This window comes from Mesoplodon bidens, assembly GCF_964165515.1.
Source record: "Mesoplodon bidens genome assembly, chromosome: 19".
In the NCBI taxonomy this organism is placed as follows: domain Eukaryota; kingdom Metazoa; phylum Chordata; class Mammalia; order Artiodactyla; family Ziphiidae; genus Mesoplodon; species Mesoplodon bidens.
This window is the reverse complement of record NC_138179.1, coordinates 51,540,530-51,568,510: the sequence shown is the minus strand read 5'-3', so window position 1 is coordinate 51,568,510 and position 27,981 is coordinate 51,540,530. Positions and strand designations below refer to the sequence as shown.

The 27,981-nt window shown below is 51.5% G+C and overlaps 1 protein-coding gene across 2 annotated transcripts; it reads left to right on the top strand.

Moving 5' to 3' along the window:
- Window positions 1–983: 983 nt before the first annotated feature.
- Window positions 984–27,889, top strand: ODAD4 (outer dynein arm docking complex subunit 4). Of its 2 annotated transcripts, none has more exons than XM_081219970.1 (12): window positions 984–1,178; window positions 3,083–3,214; window positions 3,473–3,623; window positions 4,256–4,317; window positions 4,801–4,966; window positions 6,293–6,517; window positions 6,690–6,897; window positions 12,910–12,996; window positions 17,392–17,588; window positions 21,262–21,362; window positions 23,137–23,218; window positions 25,893–27,889. In XM_081219970.1, the coding sequence occupies exons 1-12, from the start codon at window positions 1,065–1,067 to the stop codon at window positions 26,435–26,437; spliced, it is 2,070 nt and encodes a 689-aa protein (XP_081076096.1). In that variant the 5' UTR covers window positions 984–1,064; the 3' UTR covers window positions 26,438–27,889. The 2 variants fall into 2 exon arrangements, with proteins under 2 accessions (XP_081076096.1, XP_081076095.1); XM_081219969.1 differs by having other exon boundaries at window positions 25,890–27,889.
- Window positions 27,890–27,981: the final 92 nt, after the last annotated feature.

The window sequence follows — 27,981 nt, the reverse complement described above, 5'->3', positions numbered from 1 at the left end:
GTGTAGTTGTGCGTAGTTAAGGGTATCTTTTTGCTATTTAAACCTTAACAATGATTTTGTTTGTTCTTAGCTCCCCCTATGAATACAAGGCTAAGACCCTTGCAGTCTCATTGGTGTTGGAAGTTGACATTCTAGAGTAATGTAGTAGAGACTTCCCTGGTAGCACAATGGTTAGGAATCCGCCTGCCAACGCAGGGCACACAGGTTCAGTCCCTGGTCTGGGAGGATCCCACGTGCCGTGGAGCAACTAAGCCCGCGAGCCACAACTACTGAGCCCTTGTGCCACAACTACTGAAGCCCGCACACCAGAAGCCCCTGCTCCACAACAAGAGAAGCCACAGAAACGAGAAGCCCACGCACGGCAACTAGAGAAAGCACCCCCCGCAGCCAAAAATAAATAAATCTTTAAAAAATATATGTAGCAAATGCAGGGTGTTTATTGGAACCTAGAAGAACCTAGTCCACCTTTTTTGGGGGGGAGTGGTGGTATGGGAAAGGATATCAGGAAACGCCTGGAGGGGGTGAGGGCCTGCCAGGTGCTCACTAAATGTGTCACATTGAAGGTTAGTGCCCTTAGGTGCCTGGCCCAGGGTCACGCAGTGAGTGTACACAGACCTAGCACTCCGACTCCGAAGTCCTGGGCTCTCTCCCTCTGATGGTGGTACACGTGCACATATCCTTGCCACGCATGCCTTACCCCTATTTGGAATTCTGCCCCCAATCTTCTTTCTGTTTTCCTGGCTGTAAATTCTGAACGCCACGCAACGCCAGGAAGAACCGATGTAGCGTGCAACAGCCAACATTACAGAGCGCTCCCGCCTCGCAGGCGCCTTGCAGCTGCTGGCCACGCGCTCGTCTCGCCCCGCTCAACGCGCGGCTGCCTGGACGCATGCGCACGCTGGCAGCGGTTGTGCCCGGGACTCAGCCTTGCGCGCGAGGGGCGGGGCCGGAAGCAGCTCTACGTCTCCCTGTTGCTAAGAGACGGAGCTTCCACAAGCCAGACAGACGTTCTCAGGCTTCTTTTCCTCCCATTCTCCGCTTCATCGTCTCCGAATTGCGTCACCATGGAGGACCCAGAAACTGAAGGCCTGCGAAGCACCTTCCCCTCTTACATGGCGGAGGGCGAGCGGCTCTATCTGTGCGGGGAGTTCGCTAAAGCCGCCCATAGCTTCAGCAACGTGAGTCGCGCTCCGAACCTATCAGCCACCCATCACTGAGGTCCTGATGATTCCTGAACCACCCTATTGTTTCCATTATTCCACTGTTACTGATTGGTGCACATCTGTCACAGATAAGCCCCTGTTTGGCCGTTTTCTACCAATTCCCACTTGCTTTCTGCCTGGTTGTTTATAACCAACCTCTGTGTTAACAGTGACCTCGTCTCCTACTTTTTTACTCAAATGTTTCGCGATTGGCCTCCTTTCCCATACATAACTGGCCGGGAGATTAGCTGGGAGGCTGCTTGCGGAAGTGAAGTCTCTGGCACTCGGTTGCTTCTGGAAGGTGGTCAGTGAATAACTAACATCATAAAACTTTACTGTAGTATAAATAGCTCCACCCTACCCTAAGGGGATTGAGTGCTATTTTAGGATACCAGGCATACTGCCACTTAGCAGTATGAGCCACTTAGCAAGCTTATGGGGGAGGTGCTGTTATTACGCCATTTTGTAGTTGAGGAAACTGATATAGAAGTTGAGTAACGCCCAAGATCACTGAACTAACGAGTGGCAGAGGAAGGATTCAAACTCAGGCACTCAGACTTCAGTGCTGAGGTGCTAACCACCATACTCTACTGTACTGTCTCCCAAATAAGCTTTTGTATGTTTTTATGACTGTTTCTTTTATAACAAATAGCCCGCTTGTTACAAATGGAGTGGTAGGATAGCCCTGTAACCAGTCCTAAGGCTCCCCCTAAAGTCAAGCTTCTCAACTGCTACCTAGAGTCTTTTGGCCCTTTGGATCACCAACCACATCCTAAAACCAAAAATAATTGATCGGATGGGCCAACAATTAAGTTCAGGAGCCCTGCCCCGCGCATTCTCCTCTTTCTGGATCCTGTTTCATCCTGGAGAAGCTCAGGTAGTGAGAAAAGAACATCCCGAGGGCCTATAGCTTTAGGTGAGAAGTGGCCTTTTCTAGGAAAGAAAGTAGCTACTTCTTCCTGGGAATGTGTGAAGGTCTTAGACAGGGGCGGGTACAGTCTGATGCCTCAGGAAGGACAATACACTGCAGACTATGGTAATGATCTTAAACAGGAGAAGAGAGGACATGGGGAGTAGGGGAAGCATTCTGCTGCCACTTTAGGGCCCAAATCACAGTTTCCATTTTCCCAGCACTTTCATCTTAATCCCCTGAAATAGTGATTCATTCTCAATAAGCTATGTAAAAAGAGAGGGCTCGTGGAATGGATAACCAAGTTGCAGATTGTCTAAAATCCATTTTGTTAGCCTTCAGAATGCTTAGCCTTCAAGTAGTATTTTGAATGTGTTGTGCAGCCATTACAGGTTCATGGTTGAATTTTTTTTTTTTTTGGTGGTACGCAGGCCTCTCACTGTTGTGGCCTCTCCCGTTGCGGAGCACAGGCTCCGGATGCGCAGGCTCAGCGGCCATGGCTCACGGGCCCAGCCGCTCCGCGGCATGTGGGATCTTCCCAGACCGGGGCACGAACCCGCGTCCCCTGCATCGGCAGGCGGACTCCCAACCACTGCGCCACCAGGGAAGCCCCATGGTTGAATTTTGATGCACTGAACACCCTATGATTCTGAGTGGGCTGGAGGCATCCCAGACACTAGGAGAAATTCCGAATATCCACAGGGTAGTATATTCTCACATCTCAACCAGTGGTTTCCACAATCGCTTGTGATTTTACCTTGTTCCAGATGAGCCAGATGCAGATAACCTAGTTGACTGAGCAGAGATCAGTGTGGTGCTGCTTTTTTAGTCTGAAAAGATCCAAAGACCTGTTTGCTGGCCTGTGGAGTCCCCTTGAAACTCTGGCAGGAGGGTTTGGGCTGCTGTGTCCATTTAGGCTTCTTACCTCGCCCTGCCTGATGCCTGTTGATCTGAGTGGTTTCTTCCTCAGGCTCTTCACCTTCAGAATGGAGATAAGAACTGCTTGGTGGCCCGCTCCAAATGCTTCCTCAAGACGGGAGAGCTGGAGAAATCCCTGGCAGATGCTGAGGCTTCACTCCAGGGTGACCCGACTTTCTGCAAGGTGACCGTAAGGGTGGGAGGACTCACTTTTTCTTCAACACTGCCACCGCCTGCAGCAGCCTCTGATTAGTACTGGTTGAAGAACCAGCCAGACTGCCTGGAGTTTATTGCCTGGAGTTTCCCTTCATAGGTTACTTGCCTGGCTCTCTGACCCTGTATCCCAACATTTATCCTCAACCCAGGGACCCTTCTGTTCCACCACACCTGAGTCCTAGAAGGCCTTGTCTGCTCTCCTTGATTTGACTTCCTCTCATTTCAGGGGATTTTACAAAAAGCGGAGACCCTGTACACCATGGGAGACTTTGAATTTGCCTTGGTGTTCTATCATCGAGGCTACAAGCTGAGGCCCGATCGGGAATTCAAAGTTGGAATTCAGAAAGCCCAGGAAGCCATCAACAATTCAGTGGGAAGTGAGTGACCATGAGGCCTATGCCCTTATCCAGGAGGCTCTTGGAATCCTTAGGTTTGGGGGAAGGCCCGAGGTGCACTGGGTGAGCAGCCACCACCGGAAGGGCTATAGGGAGTCCCAAGCTTGGATCTGGCTGCTCGTGATTTCCTTGAGGATTAGGAACTGTCCACTGGGAAGACCAGTCCCCGATCCACTGTACTGAGCACTGCAGTGTCTGGTTCTCTCCAAAGCCAGATGAGAAGCACCATTTTTCTCACCCCAAGACAGACGAGTAGGCCTCTTTTTGGCCTGGTGTCATAGGGTAGAATGGGGTCCTGAGCCCAGCCTTCCCCGGTCCCTGGCTTCCTCCCTTACCTCATACGCACCAAGGGCTGGCTCTGCCCATCAGCTTAGTGGGGGTGGGGGTGGGGGTGGGTGGAGAGCTTGCCACTGTGGGCGGCAGAGTGTGGAAATGGAGACCACCCCTGGTGCCCAGGGCCTGCTGTGGCCTTAGGCTAGTGGGGGCTGCCTGGCTCCTAGGAGAGTGTTGAACCATTTGCTTGCTAGCCAGCCTCCACCATCCTCCTGCCAAAGTATGTGATAGATGGTGCCTGGGGGCCCGGCCGACCTGAGCCCCAGCTTTTGTCCTTGCAGGTCCTTCTTCTGTTAAGCTGGAGAACAAAGGGGACCTGTCCTTCTTAAGCCAGCAGGCGGAGGTAAGGGCCCCGGCTGCTCTGACATCATCTCCTTCGGAAGGCAGAGGCCACACGTGCCTGAGGAGCACAGGAAGTTCAGCTCGGTGCTCTGTGATGACCTAGAGGGCTGGGATGGGGGCAGTGCTGGGAGGAAGGCCCAAGAGGGAAGGGATATAGGTATACATAGAGCTGATTCACTTCACTGTGCTGCAGAAACTAACACAACACTGTAAAGCAATTATACTCCAATAAAAAAAAACAAGTCTTAATGGCCCTCGTGCCCGGGAGTGATGAGCTCCTGGCCAGTGCCGGCAGTCATGAGATTCTGCCCCAGCTCCTGAGGGGTTTTGGGAGTGTAGCTGTTCCTGGACCAGACACACTCTATGGTTCTCAGCCCACGGTGGTCCTGAAGGGAACGGTCTGGGATCACAGGCTCAGGGGACCTTGGCTGGGTGCTCCAGGCTCCTTTCTGAGGCTCTGTTGGGTATTGCTCCGTATTCCCAGAGCATGCAAGCCCCGCAGAAGCCTCATCCCGTGAGACAGCTCGTACACCATCCCAAGAGGGAGTCCAAGCAGAAGGGCTCGCTCAAGAGCAAGAAGATCATCCGACAGCTCCTGGGCGAGCTCTATGTGGACAGGGAGTATCTGGAGAAGCTCCTGTTGGATGAAGGTTTCAGACACTTTTTTTGCAACAGGGAACTCGGGGCAAAGGAAATCTGGGGTGGATGCTTAACGTATAAGCCAGAGGCAGAGCCTTTCAAAGGATATTTGCCGACACGTTCCTCTGGAAAGGTATTGCTACCATTCTCATTTTACAGATGAGGAAACTGAGGCGTAGGGAGGTTAAGTAACTCAGTGACACGGCTCTCGGATTTGAATCCAAGAAGTCCAGTTTCTGAACCAGAGCTCTTAAGTGCTATGGTACCCTGGGAGGGAACGCTGAAGATTTACCACTGCGGTCCCCAAAGGGGTATCCCCTGAGCCTTCAGTCTGTACAGGTCAATCCCCTGTAGAGGGCAAAGCAGTCCAGCTTGGAGGTGCTAGAAGAGGAATCCTAGGACCGTGGAACTGTAATGTCCTAAAACCTCATCCCTCCTTTATCAGAGAGACCCCGAATGGGGAGTAACTCGTCCAAGGTGACGAGCAAGCAAGCTAGTGGTGGGGTTGACAGCAGAGCCCAGGCCTCCTAACCTCCAGAGCAGCACTCTTCCCACCACACCATGCTGGCAGGGAGAGGAAATAGGACGGAGCCTGTTTCCTCATTAGACATTCATTATATGACTGTCTCGTATAAACATGGGTGGTGGGAGTGTTGCCTTTAGCTACTGAGCCTGAGCAGGGATCACCCTCGAAGCCAATGCCTTTTTCCAGAACTGACTTACCAAGGTCCTGTGTAGGATTCCCGGCAGGTTGCGTCTCAGGGGCAGCTTCACAGCTGGCACAACTCCTCTGTAACAGGCCTGGATGCTTCCCTCCCTGCAGAGGAGCTTCCATGGAAGGAAGAGGTGGCCGGAACATTACCCAAGTGGCCTTGCAGCTTTGCTCCCAGCTCTGACCTCTGGTTAGGCAGGTGGGCAGAGCTCGGGCATGCCCCTCCAAGTCCCAGCTTGCACTGGCACACTTGGCACCTGGGGACTCGCTTGTCACTGGCAACCTGGACTGGGTTGTGCATTTCTACTTTGTCTTCTCTGAGGACACAGCTTGAAATAAGGGAGCCCCGAGGGCTGGGAGCTTTTCAGAAAGCTATCCACCAGCTGCTGCTTCTGCTAGCTCCTCATGTCTTGCCGTAAGAGGCCTATGCCTGAAGCCCTGTGCCATGCGAGTGCCTGAAAAGGGGGGCTCTGGCCTCGTCTGCACCCAGTTAGACCCACTCTCCCACCTATGTGCTCTTGCTTTCATTACTGTCCCCCAATTCCAGGGAGAGGTCCCCACAGGGAGACCCTTAGCCAAGAGGAGGTGACTCCCCTTAGATGCCTCCCCACACCCTTGCCCACAGACCTGATCAGAGGCACCATCAAGCACGGCCTGACCATGGAGGACCTCATCATGACGGGCATCAACTACCTGGACAGGCGCAGTTACTTTTGGGAGCAGCAGAAGCCCATCTACGCCAGGGAGCGGGACCGGAAACTGACGCAAGAGAAGTGGCTGCGGCACCGCAAACGCCGGCCCTCACAGACGGCCCGCTACATCCTCAAGAGCCTGGAGGAGATTGACATGTGTGGGTGGTGTTCTCAGAAGGGCGGGCCTGTGGCCAGGTGGGGACAGAGCCTCTCGGCAGCCGGAGTCCCTGGCTTCGCTGGCCTGTGGATGGAATCTGGAGGGGGAAGTGGGCTCCCTTGTCAGCTGTGGGGGGCTGCTCCCCGCTCCATATCCCCTCTCTCCCTTCCCAGTGCTGACCAGCGGCAGTGCTGAAGGCAGCCTTCAGAAAGCTGAGAAAGTGCTGAAGAAGGTTCTGGAATGGAACAAAGAGGAGGTGCCCAACAAGGACGAACTGGTCGGAAACTTGCACAGCTGCATAGGGAACGCCCAGATCGAGCTGGGGCAGATGGTGGCAGCCCTGCAGAGCCACAGGAAGGACCTGGAGATCGCCAAGGAATAGTGAGTGCCTGCAAGGGCTTGGAAGGCCAAGCGGCCGAGGCCTGGGGCGGGGACTACGTCTCGGCCTTTTGCCAGGGCTGCTGGTGGCCGAGCTCCCACTTTCTGCCCTGCGTGCCTGAGGTGGATTCCCCCAGAGGGAGGAGTCATCTACCCAGGACAAGGGCACACCTAGACTGTCAGCTTTTTTTTGCCACAAAAGGAAGGTAGTGGCCCCAGACTCCAAAAAGCTCCCAGTGGTTTGGCTCTTAGGGATATTTTTATGTCATCTCCACAAGCATTCGTCAACTCCAGACATGCCAGATGTTGCTAGCATTGCGAACACAGCAGTGACCAGACACAAGGCTCATTTCCCCGCAGAGATAAAACAAAAAGTGACACAGCTAATAAATCGCAACTGTGCTAAGTGTCATAAGGAAAAAGTACAGGACCTGGTGCTATGAAAAGTGTATTCCAGGAGGACTTGACTGGGTGTTGGGGACACACTTGGCCTGTGGGAGGGCCCAGAGGTAGGCAAGAGGGAGCTTAAGGCCGAGAGGAGGCTGGACCAAGCAGGTAGGGGTTGGATCAAGCAGGGCCTCGGAAACCATGGCACTGACTAAGCTTGGGCTTCGAAGTTGTACCTCCCAGCTGTGGGGCCTTAGGCAGGCACTTAACTAACCTCTTGCAGCCTGGGTCTCCTCTGTCAAATGGACATAACGGTAGCCCTTATCCGATAGGGTAGAAGGGAGGGCGACATGAAGATCTCAGAACAGCGCTGCGTATCCGTGATGACTCCTGTGTTGGTTCTCGGGAACCAACTCTTCCCGAGACTGGATGGCCCCTCTCAGGGGTACCATCGCTTTCTGGGCACCCTGGTTCTAACCTCTGGAGTCATTTGTGACCTTCTCTTGCCCGATTCTACTTGCCCCACAGTTCTGAGCCTCTCTGTCTCCCATCCTCCCATTTTTGTTTTAACTTTTTAAAAACGTATTTAATTAATTTATTTATTTTGGCCGCACTGGGTCGTAGTTGAAGCATGCGGGATCTCTTATTGTGGCACGCAGACTTCTTAGTTGTGGCATGCGGGATGTAGTTCCCCAACCAGGGATCGAACCCGGGCCCCCTGCATTGGGAGCACGGAGTCTTAGCCACTGGACTGCCAGGGGAGTCCCTCCCATCCTCCCACTTCCTCTCAGGTCAGCCGTCACCTCTCCCTGCCTCGAGCTGCTCCCACACGTCACCTCCAGAGACATGCTGATTTTCATCTGTCGACTGTGCTTCCACTGCTGACACACAGGCCTTGGGCCCTCACTGCCTGCAGGTTAAAAGCAAATGCCTTGGGCTTCCCTGGTGGCGCAGTGGTTGAGAGTCTGCCTGCTGATGCAGGGGACGTGGGTTTGTGCCCCGGTCCGGGAAGATCCCACATGCCGCGGAGTGGCTGGGCCCGTGAGCCATGGCCGCTGAGCCTGCGCTTCTGGAGCCTGTGCTCCGCAACGGGAGAGGCCACAACAGTGAGAGGCCCGTGTATCGCAAAAAAAAACAAAAACAAACAAACAAAAAAAGCAAATGCCTTCACTTGGCACTCAGGGCCCTCTCTGAACCCACTTCTGCACAGCCCTCCAATGTCAGTCCACCCTTCTGGGCCAAACCGGATCTGCTGAACACGCCTGCCACCTGTGTTCTCCCCCTTGCTCATCCGAGTCCTAGAAGCCGTCCGTCCGTTCCCAGCTCATTTCTCACCTGCCCTCCCCGTGCCAAGCAGGAATCTCGCATGTTGGCCATTCCAAGAGTAGAAAACAAGCAAACAACAACCAGCTTTGGAGACAGACCTGAATTTGATTCCTGCCTTTGGCACTTAGAAGCAGTGTGGATTTGATTCAGTTGCTGACCCTCTCAGTTTCCTCATCTCTAACGAAGGCATAATAATACCAACTCATGGGGATTTTGAGGATTAAATAAGTATATACAGTACTTTGGATCCAACTTTCTCCCGTGCCCTAAAGACATAAATCTTTATGTCTTGCCTCCCTTCTGAGCTCCGGACCTGCATATGCAACAGAGTCCAAGGCATTTCCACTTGGATGTCCCACAGGAGCCCCAAATTTAACATGTCCAAAGTGGAACACCTCATCTTCCTGCCAAATCTCTTGCTTCAGGGCCCCCTATCCGTGAAGATGGCACTGGTGGCTACTCAGTCCCCAGGAAGGAGCCAAGGTGGCTTCCCAGACACCTCCCTCCCCTCACTGCTCACGCCAGCCCACCATGGCCCATCCACGCCGCCTCCTGCCATCAAGGGAACATACTTCCTCCCCGTACTTCCCTAGTGGTGCAGTGGTTAAGGATCTGCCTGCCAATGCAGGGGCCACGGGTTCGTGCCCTGGTCCGGGAAGATCCCACATGCCGTGGAGCAACTAAGCCCGTGCGCCACAACTACTGAGCTTGCGCTCTAGAGCCCGCGAGCCATAACTGCTGAGCCCACATGCCGCAACTACTGAAGCCCGTGCACCTAGAGCCCGTGCTCCGCAACAAGAGAAGCCACGGCAATGAGAAGCCTGTGCACCATGACGAAGAGTAGCCCCCGCTCGCCGCAACTAGAGAAAGCCCGCGCACAGCAATGACCCAACGCAGCCAAAATAAATAAATTAATTAATTAAAAAAAAAAAAAGAACATTCCCTTGTCTCTTTCCCTCCCACAACTCAGTCCAGACCTTACTCACTTCTCGCCTGTTTCCTCCGACCTGGGTTTCCTGCCACCCAGCTGGCCCTTCTGTGCAAAACAAAGCCAGTGGTCGGGAGGCAGTTCCAGCGCCCGGGTCTGCTCAGCTCAGACCGTCCTCCCTGACCTGACTTGCCCTGACCTCAGTTGACCAGGCTCTCTCGGGGCCCTTGGGCATCCTGAGCCCTGGCCAGCACCTCTCAGCTCTGCTTCTGTTCAGCCTTCTCTTTTGCCAGCCCTTTCTTCATCAGCTCCCTCCTCCCCATCCTTCAAATTGTAAAGAAGTGGTTTTTTTCTTGGGGAAAGCCCACCATGCGCCCCAGAGTGACTTAGCGGCCCTCCTCCGTGCTCCCTCTCCACACGCCATAACGTTTCTCGCCTGCCCTGTAGACCTTGGACTTTTCTACTCCCTTTCTCTTCCCAGCATCTGCCACATAATGGGCATGTGATGGATGTGCGCTAAGTGGCTGATTAAGCAAACAGAGGTGTTCCTTAAACAAGCTTAGTTCCTTTGCAACATCCACAAACGGGCCTCCAGTCTTTTTTTTTTTTTTTTTTTCCTTGGCTGCGCCGGGTCTTAGTTGCGGCATGTGAGATCTTTTTAGCTGCGGCATGCATGCGGGATCCAGTTCCCCGACCAGGGATCGAACCCAGGTCCCCTGCCTTGGGAGCGCTGGAGTCTTACCCGCTGGACCACCAGGCAAGTCCCGGGGCCTCCAGTCTCACCCATGAGTCTCACCTGTGTGCCCCACGGGTGTCCTCAGTGGAATCAGCCCCGCCGCCACCTCCAAAGCCCACCAGCCTTCCAGGCGCAGCTCAAATCCCGACTTGTCGGAGCACCTTCTTCAGTGACCCCAGCCCTCAATTCCTTTCTCTGATTACTCTGTGGGTGACTTGATTGCAGGCTTTCACAGCCCCATTACTGTCCAAGATAACAGAACACCTTATTGTCAGGAACACAGTAACATATTGCAGCGTGCCTATGCACACCGGAAAAGAGCACCCACTCTGGAAGGGGAGGCTGACATCAGAGCAGCAAACATGGCCCAGAGGCCGGAGAGAGAGGAGCGGAGGGGGCCTCAGAGAGGAGGGAAGGAAAAGATAGGACAAGGCGGGTGGCTCCGTAGGCAGAGGGACAGGGCAGGGGTGGAGGGCTGGGGGAACGGCGGCTCGTGGGCTGGGCAGGGCGGGCCAGGACCTGTGGGGAGTGGGAGGACGGGAGGAGGCCGCGCTGAGGAGGGAGGACCTGGCCGGAAGTAGTGAGGGCCGAGGAGGGCTTTGTTTTCACACCGGTCCGCGGCCTGGTGCTCGACCCAGAACTGTGTGGTGCTCACGGCTCCCCACAACCCCCAGCACCACGCTCCCCTCGCTTCCCTGGGGCCGCGTTGAGGTGTGTCCCCCTGCCCCCTTTTCAACGTATTTACCTACATATTTATGTACGTGTACACATACATAGGATTTTTAAAACAGAAGTGACTCACTTCTGCGGTTTTTTAAAAAAGAACGTGCCTTGGAAGGGAACGTCTCACTCTTCGAATGGCTTCATCGAAAGGTATTTCAGCGCCCACAGTACGCACGTAGGGAACTGCATCCCTGCGGACCGACACCGAGGCTGTTCCCTTTTGCCGGCACGCACACAGCTTCGGTGAGACTGCAGACAGATGTGGGTATGTCTGCGGGTCGAGGGATGCCTTGGTCAGGTTTGCATTTAAAAGGCAGCGCGGCCGCGGTGGGGAGAGTAAATCAGAGCAGACTTCCTGGAAGACAAGGAAGTCTGCCACTGTGGGCCAGGGGCTGAGGGGCGAAGGGAAGAAAGGGAGCTTGCCTGAGGAGGGAGGGAGTCGGGGAGGGATGCTGGGGGTGGGGCTGCGGTTGGGGGAGGGCTTTCTTGGTTTATTTGTTGGGAAGGAGGTATTTTTTAACAGATCAGAATGTTCATATGGTAATAGTAAAGAGCCAGTGGAGGGGGGAGTGGTGGCCTTTTCCTTATGGAAATATCTTTTGTGTGTGTGTGTGTGTGTGGTATGCGGGCCTCTCACCGCTGTGGCCTCTCCCGCTGCGGAGCACAGGCTCTGGACGTGCAGGCCCAGTGGCCATGGCTCACGGGCCCAGCTGCTCTGCGGCATGTGGGATCTTCCCAGACCGGGGCACGAACCCGTGTCCCTTGCATCGGCAGGCGGACTCTCAACCACTGCGCCACCAGGGAGGCCCCGAAATATCTTTTTTTTTTAAGGTATAAATTTTTTTACTGAAGTATAGTTGATTTACAATGTTGTGTTAATTTCTGCTGTACAGCCAAGTGATTCCGTTATAAATATATATACATTCTTTTTCATATTCTTTTCCACTTGATTTATCACAGGATATTGAATATAGTTCCCTGTGCTATACAGTAGGACCTTGTTGTTTATCCATTCTATACATAATAGTTCCATCTGTTAACCCCAAACTCCCCCTCCATCCCTCCCCCACCCCTATTTATGGAAATATATTCATCGCTTTTCTGATGACACGTGAATACTGAAAAAATATGTAGATTCTATGGATAAATTAGAAGTTTCCTTCATACTCTCATTTCCCTTAGGTAATCACTGTTAATAGTTAGATTTACATTCTCTATTTCTTTTTAAAATGCCCACTTTTTAATTTATTTACTTATTTTTTAGTGGTTTAAAACAATGCATTTATCCTCTTATAGTTCTGGGGGTTAGCTGTCTGAAGGCAGTTTCACTGGCCACAATCAAGGTGTTGGTAGGGCCACACTCCTTCCAGAGGCTCTGGGGAGAATCTGTTTCCTTGCCTTTTCCAGCTTCTAGAGCTGCAGTTATTGCACTCCTGGGCTCGTGGCCCCTTCCTCCATCGTCAGAGCTTTGAGCACAGCTTCTGCTTCAGGCCCCGCACATTCACTTTTAACACTAATGGGGCAACAGACGTTGTATGTGCTCCCATAATCTGACTTTTTAACTTAATATATCAGGGACTTTTTTCGTACACAAAAAATTGCACTGATTGCATTCAGATTGCTTCCACTGTTTATTACTACAAACAACACTCTATTGAGTGTCCTTGTCACATTATATTCTGGAGGTGAATTCCTAGAAGGGGAGTTGCTGGACCAAAGGGATATCTTTGCAAGCTGTTGCCTGTTTGCCCTCCGGAAAAGTCCCGATAATGTCCGTTCCCGGCCACAGGGCTCAAGAGGGCCTGGGTACCGCAGCCTTGCCAGCCTGGGCATCGTCCCTCCAACTGGCCCGTCTTTGACTTCTTTCCAGTTTCCGTAGTGCCTAGAATGGCCTTGTCTTGCTTCTTCCCCACAGTGATCTTCCTGATGCCAAGTCCAGGGCCCTGGACAACATTGGCAGGGTTTTTGCCAGAGTTGGGAAATTCCAGCAAGCCATTGACACGTGAGTGACCCGGGACTGTCCCCTCCCTACTCTGGGGCCAGGACATCCCACCCTCCCACTGGACTCCCAGACTGGGGCAGGATGTCAGGCAAAGAGGCATCAGAAGGCCCGAGTTTGGCTCCTGGCTGTGCGAAGTGACCAGGGGCAAGCCACTTTGTAAACTCTGTGGCTCATCAGTTAAATTAATTAATAGAATAGAATCAGCATTTTCTCCAAATTTCCCAGTGACAAGAGTCACCGAGGACACTTGTTAAGCGTATGAATTACTGGGCCTCTCTCCTGGAAATTCTCATTCTACAGGTCTGGGTTAGAGCTCAGGAATCTGACTTTAACAAGGACTCCAGGTGACCCTTACTTTGGGCAAGTTCAGGACCAGGTGGACCACTGACTTCTGGGAGCTCTTCAGAGGTTATTCTGTCACTCTGTGCAGTCTCGTGGGGTCACTGGGAATGGAGTCTGAGCTCTCCAGAGGGCTTAACTGCTGGACTTTAGATGTCCAGCCCTGGGGCTGGTGACCTGCTCCAGTGGGGTGACTCAACCCCAGGGAGACTCAGGGGCGGGCTTGACCACACAGTGAGAAATTGTCCTTCAGGCCTTCGTTGCTTGACTGGAATAGACTTGATCACCAGAGCCTTCTATTCCACGTCATATGGTTTCCCGAATGGCCCCTGGTGTCTAGGTGCCAAAAGACAGAGGCCTGTGAGTGTTCACCTACCCACTTGTTGTGCTTTTCTAAGAATTTGTCCATTTCTTCCAGGTTGTCCATTTTATTGGCATAGAGTTGCTTGTAGTAGTCTCTTAGGATGCTTTGTATTTCTGCAGTGTCTGTTGTAACTTCTCCTTTTTCACTTCTAATTTTATTGATTTGAGTCCTCTCCGTTTTTTTTCTTGATGAGTCTGACTAATGGTTTATCCATTTTGTTTATCTTCTCAAAGAACCAGCTTTTAGTTTTATTGATCTTTGCTATTGTTTTCTTCGTTTCTATTTCATTTATTTCTGCTCTGATCTTTATGATTTCTTTCCTTCTGCTAACTTTGGGTTTTGTTTGTTCTTCTTTCTCTAGTTCCTATAGGTGTAAGGTTAGATTGTTTATTTGAGATTTTTCTTGTTCTTGAGGTAGGCTTGTATAGCTATAAACTTCCCTCTTAGAACTGCTTTTGCCACATCCCATAGGTTTTGGATCATCATGTTTTCATTGTCATTTGTCTCTAGGTATTTTTTGATTTCCTCTTTGATTTCTTCAGTGATCTCTTGGTTACTTAGTAACGTATTGCTTAGCCTCCATGTGTTTGTGTTTTTTACATTTTTTTCCCTGTAATTGATTTCTAATCTCGTAGCGTTGTGGTCAGAAAAGATGCTTGATATGATTTCAATTTTCTTAAATTTACTGAGGCTTGATTTGTGACCCAAGATGTGATCTATCCTGGAGAATGTTCCGTGCACACTTGAGAAGAAAGTGTAATCTGCTGTTTTTGGATGGCATGTCCTATAAATATCAATTAAATCTATCTGGTCTATTGTGTCATTTAATGCTTGTGTTTCCTTATTACTTTTCTGTTTGGATGATCTGTCCATTGGTGTAAGTGAGGTGTTAAAGTCCCCCACTATTATTGTGTTACTGTCCATTTCCTCTTTTACAGCTGTTAGCAGTTGCCTTATGTACTGAGATGCTCCTATGTTGGGTGCATATGTATTTATAATTGTTATATCTTCTTCTTGGATTGATCCCTTGATCATTAAATAGTGTCCTTCCTTGCCTCTTGTAACATTCTTTATTTTAAAGTCTATTTTATCTGATATGAGTATTGCTACTCCAGCTTTCTTTTGATTTCCATTTGCATGGAATATCTTTTTCCATCCCCTCACTTTCAGTCTGTATGTGTCCCTAGGTCTGAAGTGGTTCTCTCGTAGACAGCATATATATGGGTCTTGTTTTTGTATCTATTCAGCCAGCCTGTGTCTTTTGGTTGGAGCATTTAATCCATTCACGTTTAAGGTAATTATCAATATGTATGTTCCTATGACCATTTTCTTAATTGTTTTGGGTTTGTTTTTGTAGGTCCTTTTCTTCTCTTGTGTTTCCCACTCAGAGAAGTTCCCTTAGCATTTGTTGTAGAGCTGGTTCGGTGGTGCTGAATTCTCTTAGCTTTTGCTTGTCTGTAAAGCTTTTGATTTCTCCATCGAATCTGAATGAGATCCTTGCTGGGTAGAGTAATCTTGGTTGTAGGTTCTTCCCTTTCATCACTTTAAGTATATCATGCCACTCCCTTCTGGCTTTGTAGAGCTTCTGCTGAGAAATCAGCTGTTAACCTTATGGGAGTTCCCTTGTATGTTATTTGTCGTTTTTCCCTTGCTGCTTTCAATAATTTTTCTTTGTCTTTAATTTTTGCCAGTTTGATTACTATGTGTCTCAGCGTGCTTCTCCTTGGGTTTATCCTGTATGGGACTCTCTGTGCTTCCTGGACTTGGGTGGCTATTTCCTTTCCCATGTTAGGGAAGTTTTTGACTAGACTATAATCTCTTCAAATATTTTCTTAGGTCCTTTCTCTCTCTCTTCTCCTTCTGGGACCCGTATAATACAAATGTTGTTGCGTTTAATGTTGTCCCAGAGGTCTCTTAGTCTGTCTTCATTTCTTTTCATTCTTTTTTCCTTATTCTGTTCCACAGCAGTGAATTCCACCATTCTGTCTTCCAGGTCACTTATCCGTTCTTCTGCCTCAGTTATTCTGCTATTGATTCCTTCTGGTGTATTTTTCATTTCAGTTATTGTATTGTTCATCTCTGTTTGTTTGTTCTTTAATTCTTCTAGGTCTTTGTTAAACATTTCTTGCATCTTCTCAGTCTTTGCCTCCATTCTTTTTCCAGGGTCCTGGATCATCTTCACTATCATTATTCTGAATTCTTTTTCTGGAAGGTTGCCTACCTCCACTTCATTTAGTTGTTTTTCTGGGGTTTTATCTTGTTCCTTCAGCTGGTACATAGCCCTCTGCCTTTTCATCTTGTCTATCTTTCTGTCAATGTGTTTTTGTTCCACAGGCTGCAGGATTGTGCTTGCTTCTGCTGTCTGCCCTCTGGTGGATGAGGCTATCTAAGAGGCTTGTGCAAGTTTTCTGATGGGAGGGACTGGTGGTGGGTAGATCTGGCTGTTGCTCTGGTGGGCAGAGCTCAGTAAAACTTTAATCCACTTGTCTGCTGATGGGTGGGGCTGGGTCCCCTCCCTGTTTGTTTTTTGGCCTGAGGCAACCCAACACTGGAGTCTACCTGGCTCTTTGGTGGGGCTAATGGCGGACTCTGGGAGGGCTCATGCCAAGGAGTACTTCCCAGAACTTCTGCTGCCAGTGTCCTTGTCCTCACAGTGAGACAGAACCACCCCCTGCCTCTGCAGGAGACCCTCCAACACTAGCAGGTAGGCCTGGTTCAGTCTCTGTGGGGTCACTGCTCCTTCCTCTGGGTCCCGATGCGCACACTATTTTGTGTGTTCCCTCCAAGAGTGGAGTCTCTGTTTACCCCAGTCCTGTCTAAGTCCTGCAATCAAATCCCACTAGCCTTCAAAGTCTGATTCTCCAGGAATTCCTCCTCCCGTTGCCGGACCCCCAGGTTGGGAAGCCTGACGTGGGGCTCAGAACCTTCACTCCAGTGGGTGGACTTCTGGGGTATAAGTGTTCTCCAGTCTGTGAGTCACCCACCCAGCAGTTATGGGATTTGATTTTACTGTGATTGCACCCCTCCTACCGTCTCACTGTGGCTTCTCCTTTGTCTTTGCACGTGGGGTATCTTTTTTGGTGAGTTCCAGTGTCTTCCTGTTGCTGATTGTTCAGCAGTTAGTTGCGATTCTGGTGTTCTCGCAAGAGGGAGCGAGAGCACCTCCTTCTACTCCGCCATCTTGAACCAATCCCTGTATCTTTTTATAATAAAATGTTTTATAGTAAATGTGCTTAATGTTAAAATATTAATTTGGAAAATATAGAAAAGTAAAAGGAGAAGTCTTCAGTCCCACCACCCAAAGACAAGTACTAATTCTAATCCTGCTCTTACTTTTATTGATATTTTGTTTTTTCATTCCAATCTTTTTTCTGTGTTGATTTTCTCTTACATGTGCTTAATAATATTCTTAAATGTTATTATGTTATTTCAAATGCTGTTTTACAAACATTATTTTCAACTCTTGTATCATCAAAGCCAGTCCAAAGAGAATTCGGTCCATCTCTTTGGATGTACCAAAATAGCTTTGGTAGTTTAAAAATATGTTAATGCTTGTTAGCTCCACCCCTGTTTCTAAAAGGACTGGTAGTTGGAGAACAGTTTTTCTTCTGCCACCAGTAGGAAGCCCGGCCTCCTATGGCCGAGTGCAGGGTCTGAGCGGAAGGAGGTGACCCTGGTTCTTGTGTCCGCAGATGGGAGGAGAAGATCCCTCTGGCCAAAAGCACCCTGGAGAAGACCTGGCTGTTCCACGAGATTGGCCGCTGCTACTTGGAGCTGGACCAGGCCTGGCAGGCCCAGAATTACGGTGAGAAGTCCCTGCAGTGCGCCGAGGAAGAAGGGGACATCGAGTGGCAGCTGAACGCCAGTGTTCTGGTGGCACAGGCACAAGGTATGGGCCCCATGAGGACCACCCTACCTTTCCCATGTCAGGGCCGGGAATCCTGTGGCCTGAACTTACCATCCCAGTGTATCCCTGTGCTGAGACTTCCGATTCTGAGAGTGGGGATAAACCCCTGCATTTTGACCAGCGTATGTAGTGCCTACTTTAAGCTAAGCCCAGTTAGGGCTTGGGGGCCCCTGAGAACTGCCCTGCCCTTGAGGAGCTCATCTGCAGACCAGCACAGTGTCATGTTGTCATCAAAACAGCTCCACTCCTCTTGCCTCGGTAGCCTTTACATGTGCCTTCTTATAACTAATCACTGTGCAAGCCAGTGATGGAGGCATTATTGTCCTCCTCTTTTTTTTTCTTTTTTTTCACGGTACGCGGGCCTCTCACTGTTGTGGCCTCTCCCGTTGCGGAGCACAGGCTCTGGACACGCAGGCTCAGCGGCCATGGCTCACAGGCCCAGCCGCTCCGCGGCATGTGGGATCTTCCCGGACTGGGGCACGAACCCGTGTCCCCTGCATCGGCAGGCGGACTCTCAACCACTGCGCCCCCAGGGAAGCCCTGTCCTCCTCTTATAGTTGGGGAAACGGAGACTCTGCGCGGTTCAGCAGATTGCCCCAGGTCACGTGAGGGAACTTTTTAGGGTGATGGAAAAGTTTTAAAACTGGGTTGTGCTGATCACTGCACAAGCCTATAAATTTACCCCAAATCATTGAACTGTATACTTACGAACAGATGCATTTTATACTAAGTGAATTACATCTCAATAAAGTTGTTAAAAAACAGCAAGGGGCAGGGGTGAGGAGGAGCAGATGAAACAAGATTGGTGATATTTTGGTATTTTTAAAAATTTTAAATTTTATATTGGAGTATAGTTGATTTACAATATTGTGTTAGTTTCAGGTGTACAGCAAAGTGACTTAGTTACACATATACATAGGTCTATTCTTTTTTCAGATTCTTTTCCCATATAGGTTATGACAGAGTACTGAGGAGAGTCTCCTGTGCTGCGCAGTAGATCCTTGTTGCTTATCTATTTTATATGTAGTAGTGTGTATATGTTAATCCCAACTTCCTAATTTATCCTAATTTATCTCTCCCCCCAACCTTTCCCCTTTGGTAAGTTTGTTTTCTAAGTCTGTGAGTTAGTTTCTGTTTTGTAAATAAGTTTATGTGTATCATTTTTTAAGCTTCCACATATAAGTGACATCATATGATATTTGAAGCTGGGTGATGAGTAATGGGGGCTCATGATACTATTCCTTCAACTTTTCTGTATATTTGAAATTTTTCATAATATGAACTTTAAAAACAAATAGCTTGGGCTTCCCTGGTGGCGCAGTGGTTGAGAGTCCGCCTGCCGACACAGGGGACACGGGTTCGTGCCCCGGTCCGGGAAGATCCCACATGCCGCGGAGCGGCTGGGCCTGTGAGCCATGGCCGCTGAGCCTGCGCGTCCGGAGCCTGTGCTCCACAATGGGAGAGGCCACAACCGTGAGAGGCCCGTGTACCGCAAAACCCCAAAAAACAGCTTACAGTAATAAGTAAGCAGGGGAGCTCGGGCTCCTAATCACTGTGCTGAGCTGCCCTGCTCCGGGCATGCAGCTGACCCCAGAGAAAGAGGAAGCATGATAGGTGCTCTGATCAGGGGCCTTATCACACATTCACTTATTCACATCACAGATGCTTACCTGGCACCTTCTAGGCACCAAGGCTGGGCATACAGTAGGGAGCAAAACTGGTAACTATTTCCTGCCCCCATGCCTGAGGAAGTAACTTTTAAGCAGAAACATTAAGAATGCAAAGGCACCAGCTGTTCCAAGACCTGAAGACAGAACTTTTCAGCCAAAGGGACCGCATTTAGGGAGGTGGGCAGGAGTTTGGCTGGTTTAAGAAACTGAAGGAGACCAGTGTCAAGCTCCTGGGGGCCAGGAAAGTCTGGAGAGAGGAGGCTGGTAAGGGGCCAGATCCACAGGGCCTCATGGGCCTCGTTACATATTGTAGATCCTTTCCTAAAAACATAGAGAAAACCACTTGAAAACTGTAAACTGGCGAAGACATGATTACTGTGGCCTTTCCTAGACCTCTTCCCTGTTCCCGTGAGGACTTTTCTTTGGCTGTGCAGCAGGGCTTGCGCGATCCTAGTTCCGCAACCAGGGATTGAACCCAGACCCCGGCTGTGAAAGCGCCCAGTCCTAACCACTGGGAGGTCTTATTAGGCCCTGAGGGCCTTTGGAGAAACAGGCCACTCACTGCGGGTCTCAGTTTCCCCACCCTAGGGTGGAAAAATCCAATCAAGTGCAGCAGCCCGAGAGCCACTGGGCTGTAGAGGCAACACAGCCAGAGCGGGCAGATCTTGGGCTCTGGGCCCTCCTGGCAAGTGCCACTCTGTGCCTCAGTTTCGTCCTCTGTAAATAGGGATAATTATATCAATAGTATGTACCTAGAGGATTGGTGTGAAGAAATAAGGTAATACCTAAGCGTGTAAGCACTTAGAACAAGAACTAGCATATAGTGAGCACTCCAGAAATACTCATTCCCTCCTTCCTGCCCTCTCGTCAGCTTCCCATAAGTGTTTCTAACACAGATGGGAAACAATTACAGTCCTTAGAAAAGTCGATTTATGGCTCAACGAAAATGTAAATATAAATGTGTAGATTTGTGGATACACAGCGGGGAAAAGAAGAGGAAAGGGGCTCCCAGAATGAAGATAACTTCAGGTTATAGATTCAGTTAAAAGGAATGGCCTTTACTGCTTCACTCCCATAAGTGTTATGACTCCTCTTCCGACCTGCGGTGTCCCAATGACATTGACGTTTATTCAGGGTGGTCTCTGAGGGATTACAGTGACTTTCCTTCTTTTCAAATGTGTATTTGAAAAAGAAATGTGTATTGACCTCATTCACTGTGACTCCACAGACTTTCAGAACTCTATTAGAATTGCTTTTCGGATATAATGCCTTTTGCAGTTTGACTTATGGACACAAGGCCCTTCTTTCCCCGGGGATCCCAAAGTAGTTCATCGTGGGGGGGGTTGGATCCTGGGGTACTCAGTTATAAGAGGAAGCGGTGGTGTGTAAAGAAAGTGGAGTGTGGTGTTCCCAGACCCTGGCAGGTGAGCACTTTTCTCCTTCCTTCCTGAAATTAACCTCTTTTCAAGGGCAGTCAATCAGTCCATAGGCCATCATCCCTGGCCCAGCAGTAACCTGTCCAGTGAGTGAGCTCGGGGGAGCTGCCTCCTCTCTGGGTTCGGATTGTACCAGCGTGGGCACTGATGTCCCAGCCGCTGGCCCACGAGTCACAGCCAGCCCATCCAGATGTGTTTGGTCTCCACAGTGTTCTTAACAAATTTGAGTGAACATTAAAAAGAAAAAAAAAAAATCTCCTTTTCTGGAACAATCTAGAGATGGGGCAAGATGGAGTTGTCCCCCTGGAGACGCATGATGTGGGCACAGACCCCTTCCCTCACTGACTCTTTGCACCTGAAATCCAAGGCTCAGCTTCTCAGGTTCTGGTCCTTAGTGGTGAGGACCCAGGAATGTCTGGAAAGGGTGGTGCTGGGAGGCCCAGATGCTGCCCGCCTGGGGCTGCTCCCGAGGGCCGCTGGCACCTGCAGGGCAGCCATATCGTGCAGCACACAATGTCACAATCTTCCTGTCTCCCTCGTGCTCTTCAGTGAAGCTGAGAGACTTCGAGTCGGCAGTGAACAACTTTGAGAAGGCCCTGGAGAGAGCGAAGCTCGTCCATAACAACCAGGCACAGCAGGCCATCATCAACGTGAGCCTCTCCCCCACTGGGCCGGCTCTGGGGCTGGGTGGGCCCATGGGCCCTCAGCCCTAGATATTTATCACCCCCCAACCGCAGGGCACATTCTGGGTAGGGCCGTGGCTTTCCACTGTTTGTTACTGCCATCAGTTTATATAGCAACCCAACCAATACCCATACTGTGAACTTTTTATTTTGGGCCGCGCCTTGCAGCGCAGCTTGCAGGGTCTTAGTTCCCGGACCAGGGATCGAACCCGCACCCTCGGCAGTGAAAGCTTGGAGTCCCAGCCACTGGACTGACAGGGAATTCACCTCAATACACATATTTTTATTTGAAAAAACAGACAAAAAATAGAAAGTTTTACAAAACATATTTACATTTACTATGTACACTGATATTTCCTACTCTATTCTATTTTCTTTTCATTCCTTTTCTTTAATGCTGGCTGAGCCCTCCTAAGCGGATTTTAGGACTTGCAGTTTGAAAAGTACCAGCTCCTCCAAACCCCCACCCACCCCCAGGAGTCAATAAGAAATCAGTGTGATTGCCTCACTCGCGCTGCTTGGTCAGGCAGCCGCTAGCCACCTGCAGCCATTTAAAGTAAGAGGAACTAAAAGTAAGTAAAAGTTACAGTTCAGTTCCTCAGTCACATCAGCCATGTTTCAAGTGCTCAATAGCCACGTGAGGCCTCTGGTACCACACGGTGCAGATCTAAAGTCTTCCCATCACTGCACCAAAGGTGACGACCGTGGTCCCGGCCCTCAGGAAGTGTGGTGTCTACAGGAAGCTTAGAACACAACGCCCTCATTCCTGACCCATGCAACAGGGACTAGGGGATTCAGCGTGAGAGCCTCAGCTGGGTAGGCAGAGCTGGGCCTTTCCCCTCAAGGAGGGTTTGAGGTCGCCTTGGAGGCTGGGCAGGTTTTGAAAGTAGGAGGCAAAGAGAAGCGCCTGTCAAGCCAAATGGACCCACGGCCCTAAGTGGCTCGTCATGGGACCAGGTCCCTGACCTTTCACCCCCTGGAATGGCATCTCCAGGCAGGAAAGCGTACGAGGGGGGCAGACCAACACTGCACAAGAGAGTCTAGGCCCGGCAGACGTTTCCTGAGTGTCTAGTGGTGTTCCGCCCCGGGGGGGTCAGGGGGAGGGCTGCGACGAAGAGGGCAGGGTTGCCCTCAAGATGCACACGGGCTGAGTTCCAGGTCCCCGGGGGTCCTGCAGACACCGTGGAAGCCCCTCGGAAGGCAGGCCAGCCCCCAGCCACAGTGTGTGGCTGAGTCCCCTCTGTGGCTTGCTGCCTGGCTGAGGGCTGAAGGGCTTGCCTTGTCTCTTTTACATTGGCTGAAGCCAAGAGAAGCTTTAGGTTAAAAGGTGGGACTCAGTAGACAGACGCAACCCCCCAGAACAGGCCTGAGCCCGAGGGAAATGAGTTTTGAGTTGCCTGCCAGCCACGCTATCTGTCATACCACTTAGTGTGGGGCGTTCCAAGTGCATAGTATCCGCTAACCTCAGGGCGGGAGTCTTCAGAGGAGCCAGGGGAAAGGGGAGGGGCAGGGTTCAGAGGAGCCAGGGGAAAGGGGAGGGGGCAGGGGTCAGAGGAGCCAGGGGAAAGGGGAGGGGGCAGGGGTCAGAGGAGCCAGGGGAAAGGGGAGGGGGCAGGGGTCAGAGGAGCCAGGGGAAAGGGGAGGGGGCAGGGGTCAGAGGAGCCCTACCTCCTGGCGCTGGGGCTTGGGTGGGGCAAGGACAGGTCACACGGGAGCTCACCAGCTCCTCTGCCACCCACAGGCCCTGGATGATGCCAACAAGGGCATCATTGAAGAGCTGAAGAAAACCAGCTACAGGGAGATACTCGAAGACAAGGAGAAAGGTGAGTACTGGGGCCCCGAAGACGGCAACCTCAGAACCCTCCCTCTGCTTTCCTTCTGGCAGTCTTCGCCACGCTTTCCTGCCGCTCCTTCGGTCGGTCGGGGGCTTGGCACTGCTCACCGAGCATTCTGATTTCAGTGCCGCCACCAACCCCAGCCTTTCTCGGGACGGGAGAGGGAGACCTCGGGCTGCGGTCAGAACCCGTGCTGTCGGCCCTGATTCTTCAGTACTCCCATATTTCTTTAATCAGTTCATCAACTCTTTGTTGAGCGCTTGTCACGTGCCAGGAAGGTGTGAGATTTGGGAGGAGACGGAAGCTCAGTCCCTGCCCCGGAGGAGCCCACAGCCCAGTGGGAAAGCCAGGCAATTAGAGTTGCCGGCGACCAGGGCTCCTGCACCGGAGCCTGCTGTGCAGGGGGACAGTGCTGTGCTGTGAGAGCCCGGGCAGGGGCGCTCCCAGTTCTGTGGGGAGGTAGGGAATGCTTCCAAGAGGGAGAATCTTCCGCTTCAGCCTCCAAAAGATGCCCAAGCATTTTCCAGATACGAGATGGAAGGTTGAGGGCATTTCCGGTGGGAAACAGCAGGAGCAAAGACAGAGGTGGAATAACAGTAGCTGACACTGCGGGGGCTCCAACCGCTGGCCCGACGCTGGGTTAAGCATTAGACAGAAGGATCTCCCTCGGTCCTCACCACCTAGGAGGTAGGTGCTGTTCTGGGGGCACTGGAGCCTGAGTGGAGCCACGTCACACAGCAGTCCGACTCAGAGCCACACGCTCCCCTGCTGCCGGCATCTGCTCTTCAGGGCCAGCAGTGGGCGGCGCAGGGGTCGGGGCAGGGGACCCGAGGGCCAGCTGAGGTGCATAGGTGGCAGGGCTGTGCTCCTGCTGGCCGGTCTAGCCCTTATCACATTCTTTCTCCCGAGGGCTCCAGGGAGTACAGAGGCCTTTGATCCCCCGCTTGCTCTAGGCTGTCTGACTGGCTCCCATGAAAGGAGTGAGGGAAGAGGAAGTGGCTGGGACTCCAGGCCCCACGGAGTCGACAGGGACCAGGGACGGGCCCCAGAGGGGGCAGGGATGATAAGAGAAGCTGACCTCCACTCGGTGCTTCCTGCATGCCAGGCACTCGTCTAAGCTTTATACATGCCGACTCATCTGATCCCTCCCAGAGCACTAAGAAATAAGTATTTCATGCTTGATTTTACGGATGAGGACATGGAGGCAGAGGGGTTAAAGTCCCACAGCGGTTTCCAGTCTCCAGCAGCCTACCTCCGGAACCCATGCTTTTCCCATGCTTCTGCAGTTTCTGGCTGCCCCTCTGAGGGGCCCTCCCTCCAGCCAAATCGCAGTAAAGGGGAGCTGGGGCCGGGGCTCCGGGCTCCTCGGGGGACAGAGCCCCTTGCAGGCACCGAGGCTGAAACCCTCTCTGATCCAGGTACAGCAGCGGGAATTTGGGCATGGGGTTTCTGGGCACCTGAGCAGCCAGATGACAGCCTTTTATTATCCAGCACCTGCCACGTGGTGACCAGATCCCCTCAGAGAGGATCTGCCTCTGCCTCCACACACCCTTGGAACTGCTCTCAGAAGCCACAGGAGCAATAATGTGAAGGGTACAGCAGGGAAATGGCAGATGCTCCAAGCATCCTCCTCCCTTGGCCGACGGAGTGCTGGGAAAGGCATCCTGAAAACTCCTCTGGAAGGCCCTGAGGCCAGCGGCAGCTGCTGGGCACTTCCCTTCCCGGACAGCAGGTGGCAGCATTGCATGTGTCTTGGCCAAACCACGTCACTTTCCTGCTCTGAACCCAGAGCCCCTATAGGCGGCTTAGAAACCAGGGCTTCCAGGAAGAGAATGTGGAGGAGACTCAGGAAGGGATTGGTAACTTTTCTCTGTAGCTGGTAAAAACAACGAGCAAAGATCCCTTGGGTTGTAAAATTGCTCTCCATCCGAACTTCCACCACAATCTGCTCACATTTTTACGGGGAACCTCCTAACAAATGATGAATATGCTTCCCGGGGACGAAGGGGAATGCAGAATGGCGATGCCGGAGGAGAAGCCTCCGTCCTTTCCCAGCACCTGTGCTAGTTCTCGTAGGGAAAAAGAATGTGGTCTGGGGGCAGACTGTCCTGGGTTCAAATCCTGGCTCTGCCAGTTATTTATTTGCAATGTAACCATCGTTTGTGATTTTCCCTTTATCAATCTCAGGTCCCTTGATTGCAAACTCGAATCAGTAACACTATGCAATTTTTTTTTTTTTTTTTTTTTTTTTTTTGCGGTACGTGGGCCTCTCACCGCTGTGGCCTCTCCCGTTGCGGAGCACAGGCTCCGGACGCGCAGGCTCAGCGGCCATGGCTCACGGGCCCAGCCTCTCCGCAGCATGTGGGATCTTCCCGGACCGGGGCACGAACCCGTGTCCCCTGCATCGGCAGGCGGACTCTCAACCACTGCGCCACCAGGGAAGCCCCACTATGCAATTTTTTGATGACCGAACGGTATAATCTATGCCGCTCACGTGATGCCAGGAACAGAGCTGGTGCTCAGTAAATGATGATCCCTGTTCTCATTTTGGAAAGGAGTGCTGTCTCTTAGAAGCATAGGCCCCCACAGGCTGGGGTTCCCCCAGGCCCGGAGACGGACAAACTTCTACCTTTCTTCCCTCCTTTCTCTTGTTTTTCAGAAGATGCCACTACTTTGGATAGTGTAACAGTGATGGCAAAGGAGAAGGAAACGATGAGGAGAATGAGAGATGAACCCGAGACGGTGATGAAGCAGTGCGAGCGGGAGCAAATGGAGAGTGAGAAAGAGACCGAAGGTGACTTGTCTAAGGAAACCCTGGGGATCACAGCTAGTGGACCAGAAGAACATTGGCAGAGAGGAGAAGTAGAAAAAGCCAGCCCCTCAAGGAGTAAAGGACCAGCTGCGATGGAGGGAGGTCCAGGAGATGTTGCCAAGGGACAATCCGGAGAAGCAGGCAGGAAACTAACAGAAGTGAACAGAGGGGAAAGAAGAGAAATTTACAGGAGGCCTTCAGAACTGGACCAAAACCTCTCAGAAGAATCAAGCAGAAGGGAATCCGAAGGACTAGAGAAGACCCTTTCAGAAATCGGCAGAAGAGGGTCAGAAGCACTGGGGAAAACAGAATCAGGAGAAATAAGAGAACCGGAAATAACAGAAAATTCCGAAAAAGTGGAGAAAGATGAAAAGGAAGACGAAGCCATCAAGTAGCCATTAGGATCAGGAGGCTGGTGTTCACAGGGACCACGGAGATCTTGTTAAACTGGACCTTCAAGCTGAGATTTGTCTCTAATAGGAAAACATGTGGACTGGGTCCCACAGGTCACCTCTGTCTCTTTCTATTACTGTTTTCCCTTTAAATGTGCATCTTTCACTCTTACAAACCCTGAGTCTGTCATTTTGCCTCCTTACCCCCACCCATTCTCAGAAGAGCCTTAGAGAATGAACGAGCGGGCATGGGGTACCACTTTCCTAGCAGAACTCTGATGTTCTGATTAGGTGAGAAACACGGAGACCCCCAAACAAGGCCTGACCCAGAATGTGACCAAGGTGTGAAACGTGGTCCTCCTCCCCAGGCCCTGTGCAAGGACCTCATGGAAGAAATGAGAAAGGTGCTAAGAAGAAAGGGTTTCAGGAGAGTGAAGAAACAGACGAGCTCCAAGGAGCTCAAAAAGCTTAAAGGGGGGAGGAAAGAGAAAGGCCTGGGAGTAGAGGTATGTCTGCCCAGCTGCTGGCCATTGGTTTGTCTTGCTGAGTACCTACTGTGTGCAGGGCACTGTGGGAGGCTTTCTGGAAGAAATAAGGATGGGACAGCCCCAGCCATCCCACAGTGAGGGAGACCTACTTGTAAACCCCTAAGCCTTGAAAACAGAATGAAGTGCACGCTGGCACTGGTGGGGCTCTAGGAGCCCAGAGGGAGAAGGAAGGTGTCTGCCCAAGAACAGGGAGCAGCCGAGAGTAGGAGCTGCAGCTGGACCCACCTGTGCCACCCCAGGGCCGGGCGGTACAGTCAAGTAAACCAGGCTCCTCCAGCTTGTCTCCTCCTCTGTATAACGAGTACCTGCCTCAGTGACTGGTGTAAAGATTATATGGGTGCTTAGCACAGCACCTGGTGCACAGGAAGCTCTTGAATACCCACCCACTGAGCTTTCAGTGGTTTCACAGAGGGGGTGGCTGAGCAGCTGAGGACGCGAGTTAGGATTTCATTACGTTATTCATCTGTCTCTTTGGCCACTGCCATCCTAGTCCCGTCTCCATAATTCCTGAAACGACTGGGGTTGGTTGGGGCAGAGGCTGGGACCTGCCGGACTAGGGGGAGGCAAGTGAGGCATTTCAGATGCAACTTTTAAGGAACGTAGGGCCAAAAAACTCAGTAAGGAAGAGAAAGTATTTTAACGCAATACTGTAAAAAAAAATTAATGCAAAACCCGATGATGAGTAAAATATCAAAATTTAAAATAAAGACAGGATTCGACCTTGTACTTGCACGACCCTGCCTCCCTCGCCTCAACCTAATCTCGGCGCGGGACCCGGAAGGGGTGACTGCCTGCCTCTTCAAGGAGTTCATCATCACCTTGTACAAGAAGAAGAGGCCGCACAAGCCCTCCGCTCCCCACCCCCCAGCCTCCGCCGCCGCCGCACAGGTGCCTCGAAGCCCAGGTGCCCCATGCGGCGGGCGTGCGGGAGGGCGGCCGGCAGCACGGCCGCCACGCCCCAGCGCCGAGTCAGTTTCGGGTTTCGATTCGCCGCGCCTG

Excerpts from the sequence above, each read along its gene's own strand:
- ODAD4 (XM_081219969.1), top strand. The coding sequence starts at position 1,065 with ATGGAGGACCCAGAAACTGAAGGCCTGCGAAGCACCTTCCCCTCTTAC. Across the intron at positions 4,318-4,800 it reads TCTTAAGCCAGCAGGCGGAG|AGCATGCAAGCCCCGCAGAA; the intron begins GTAAGGGCCCCG and ends CCGTATTCCCAG. Across the intron at positions 4,967-6,292 it reads GAAGCTCCTGTTGGATGAAG|ACCTGATCAGAGGCACCATC; the intron begins GTTTCAGACACT and ends CCTTGCCCACAG.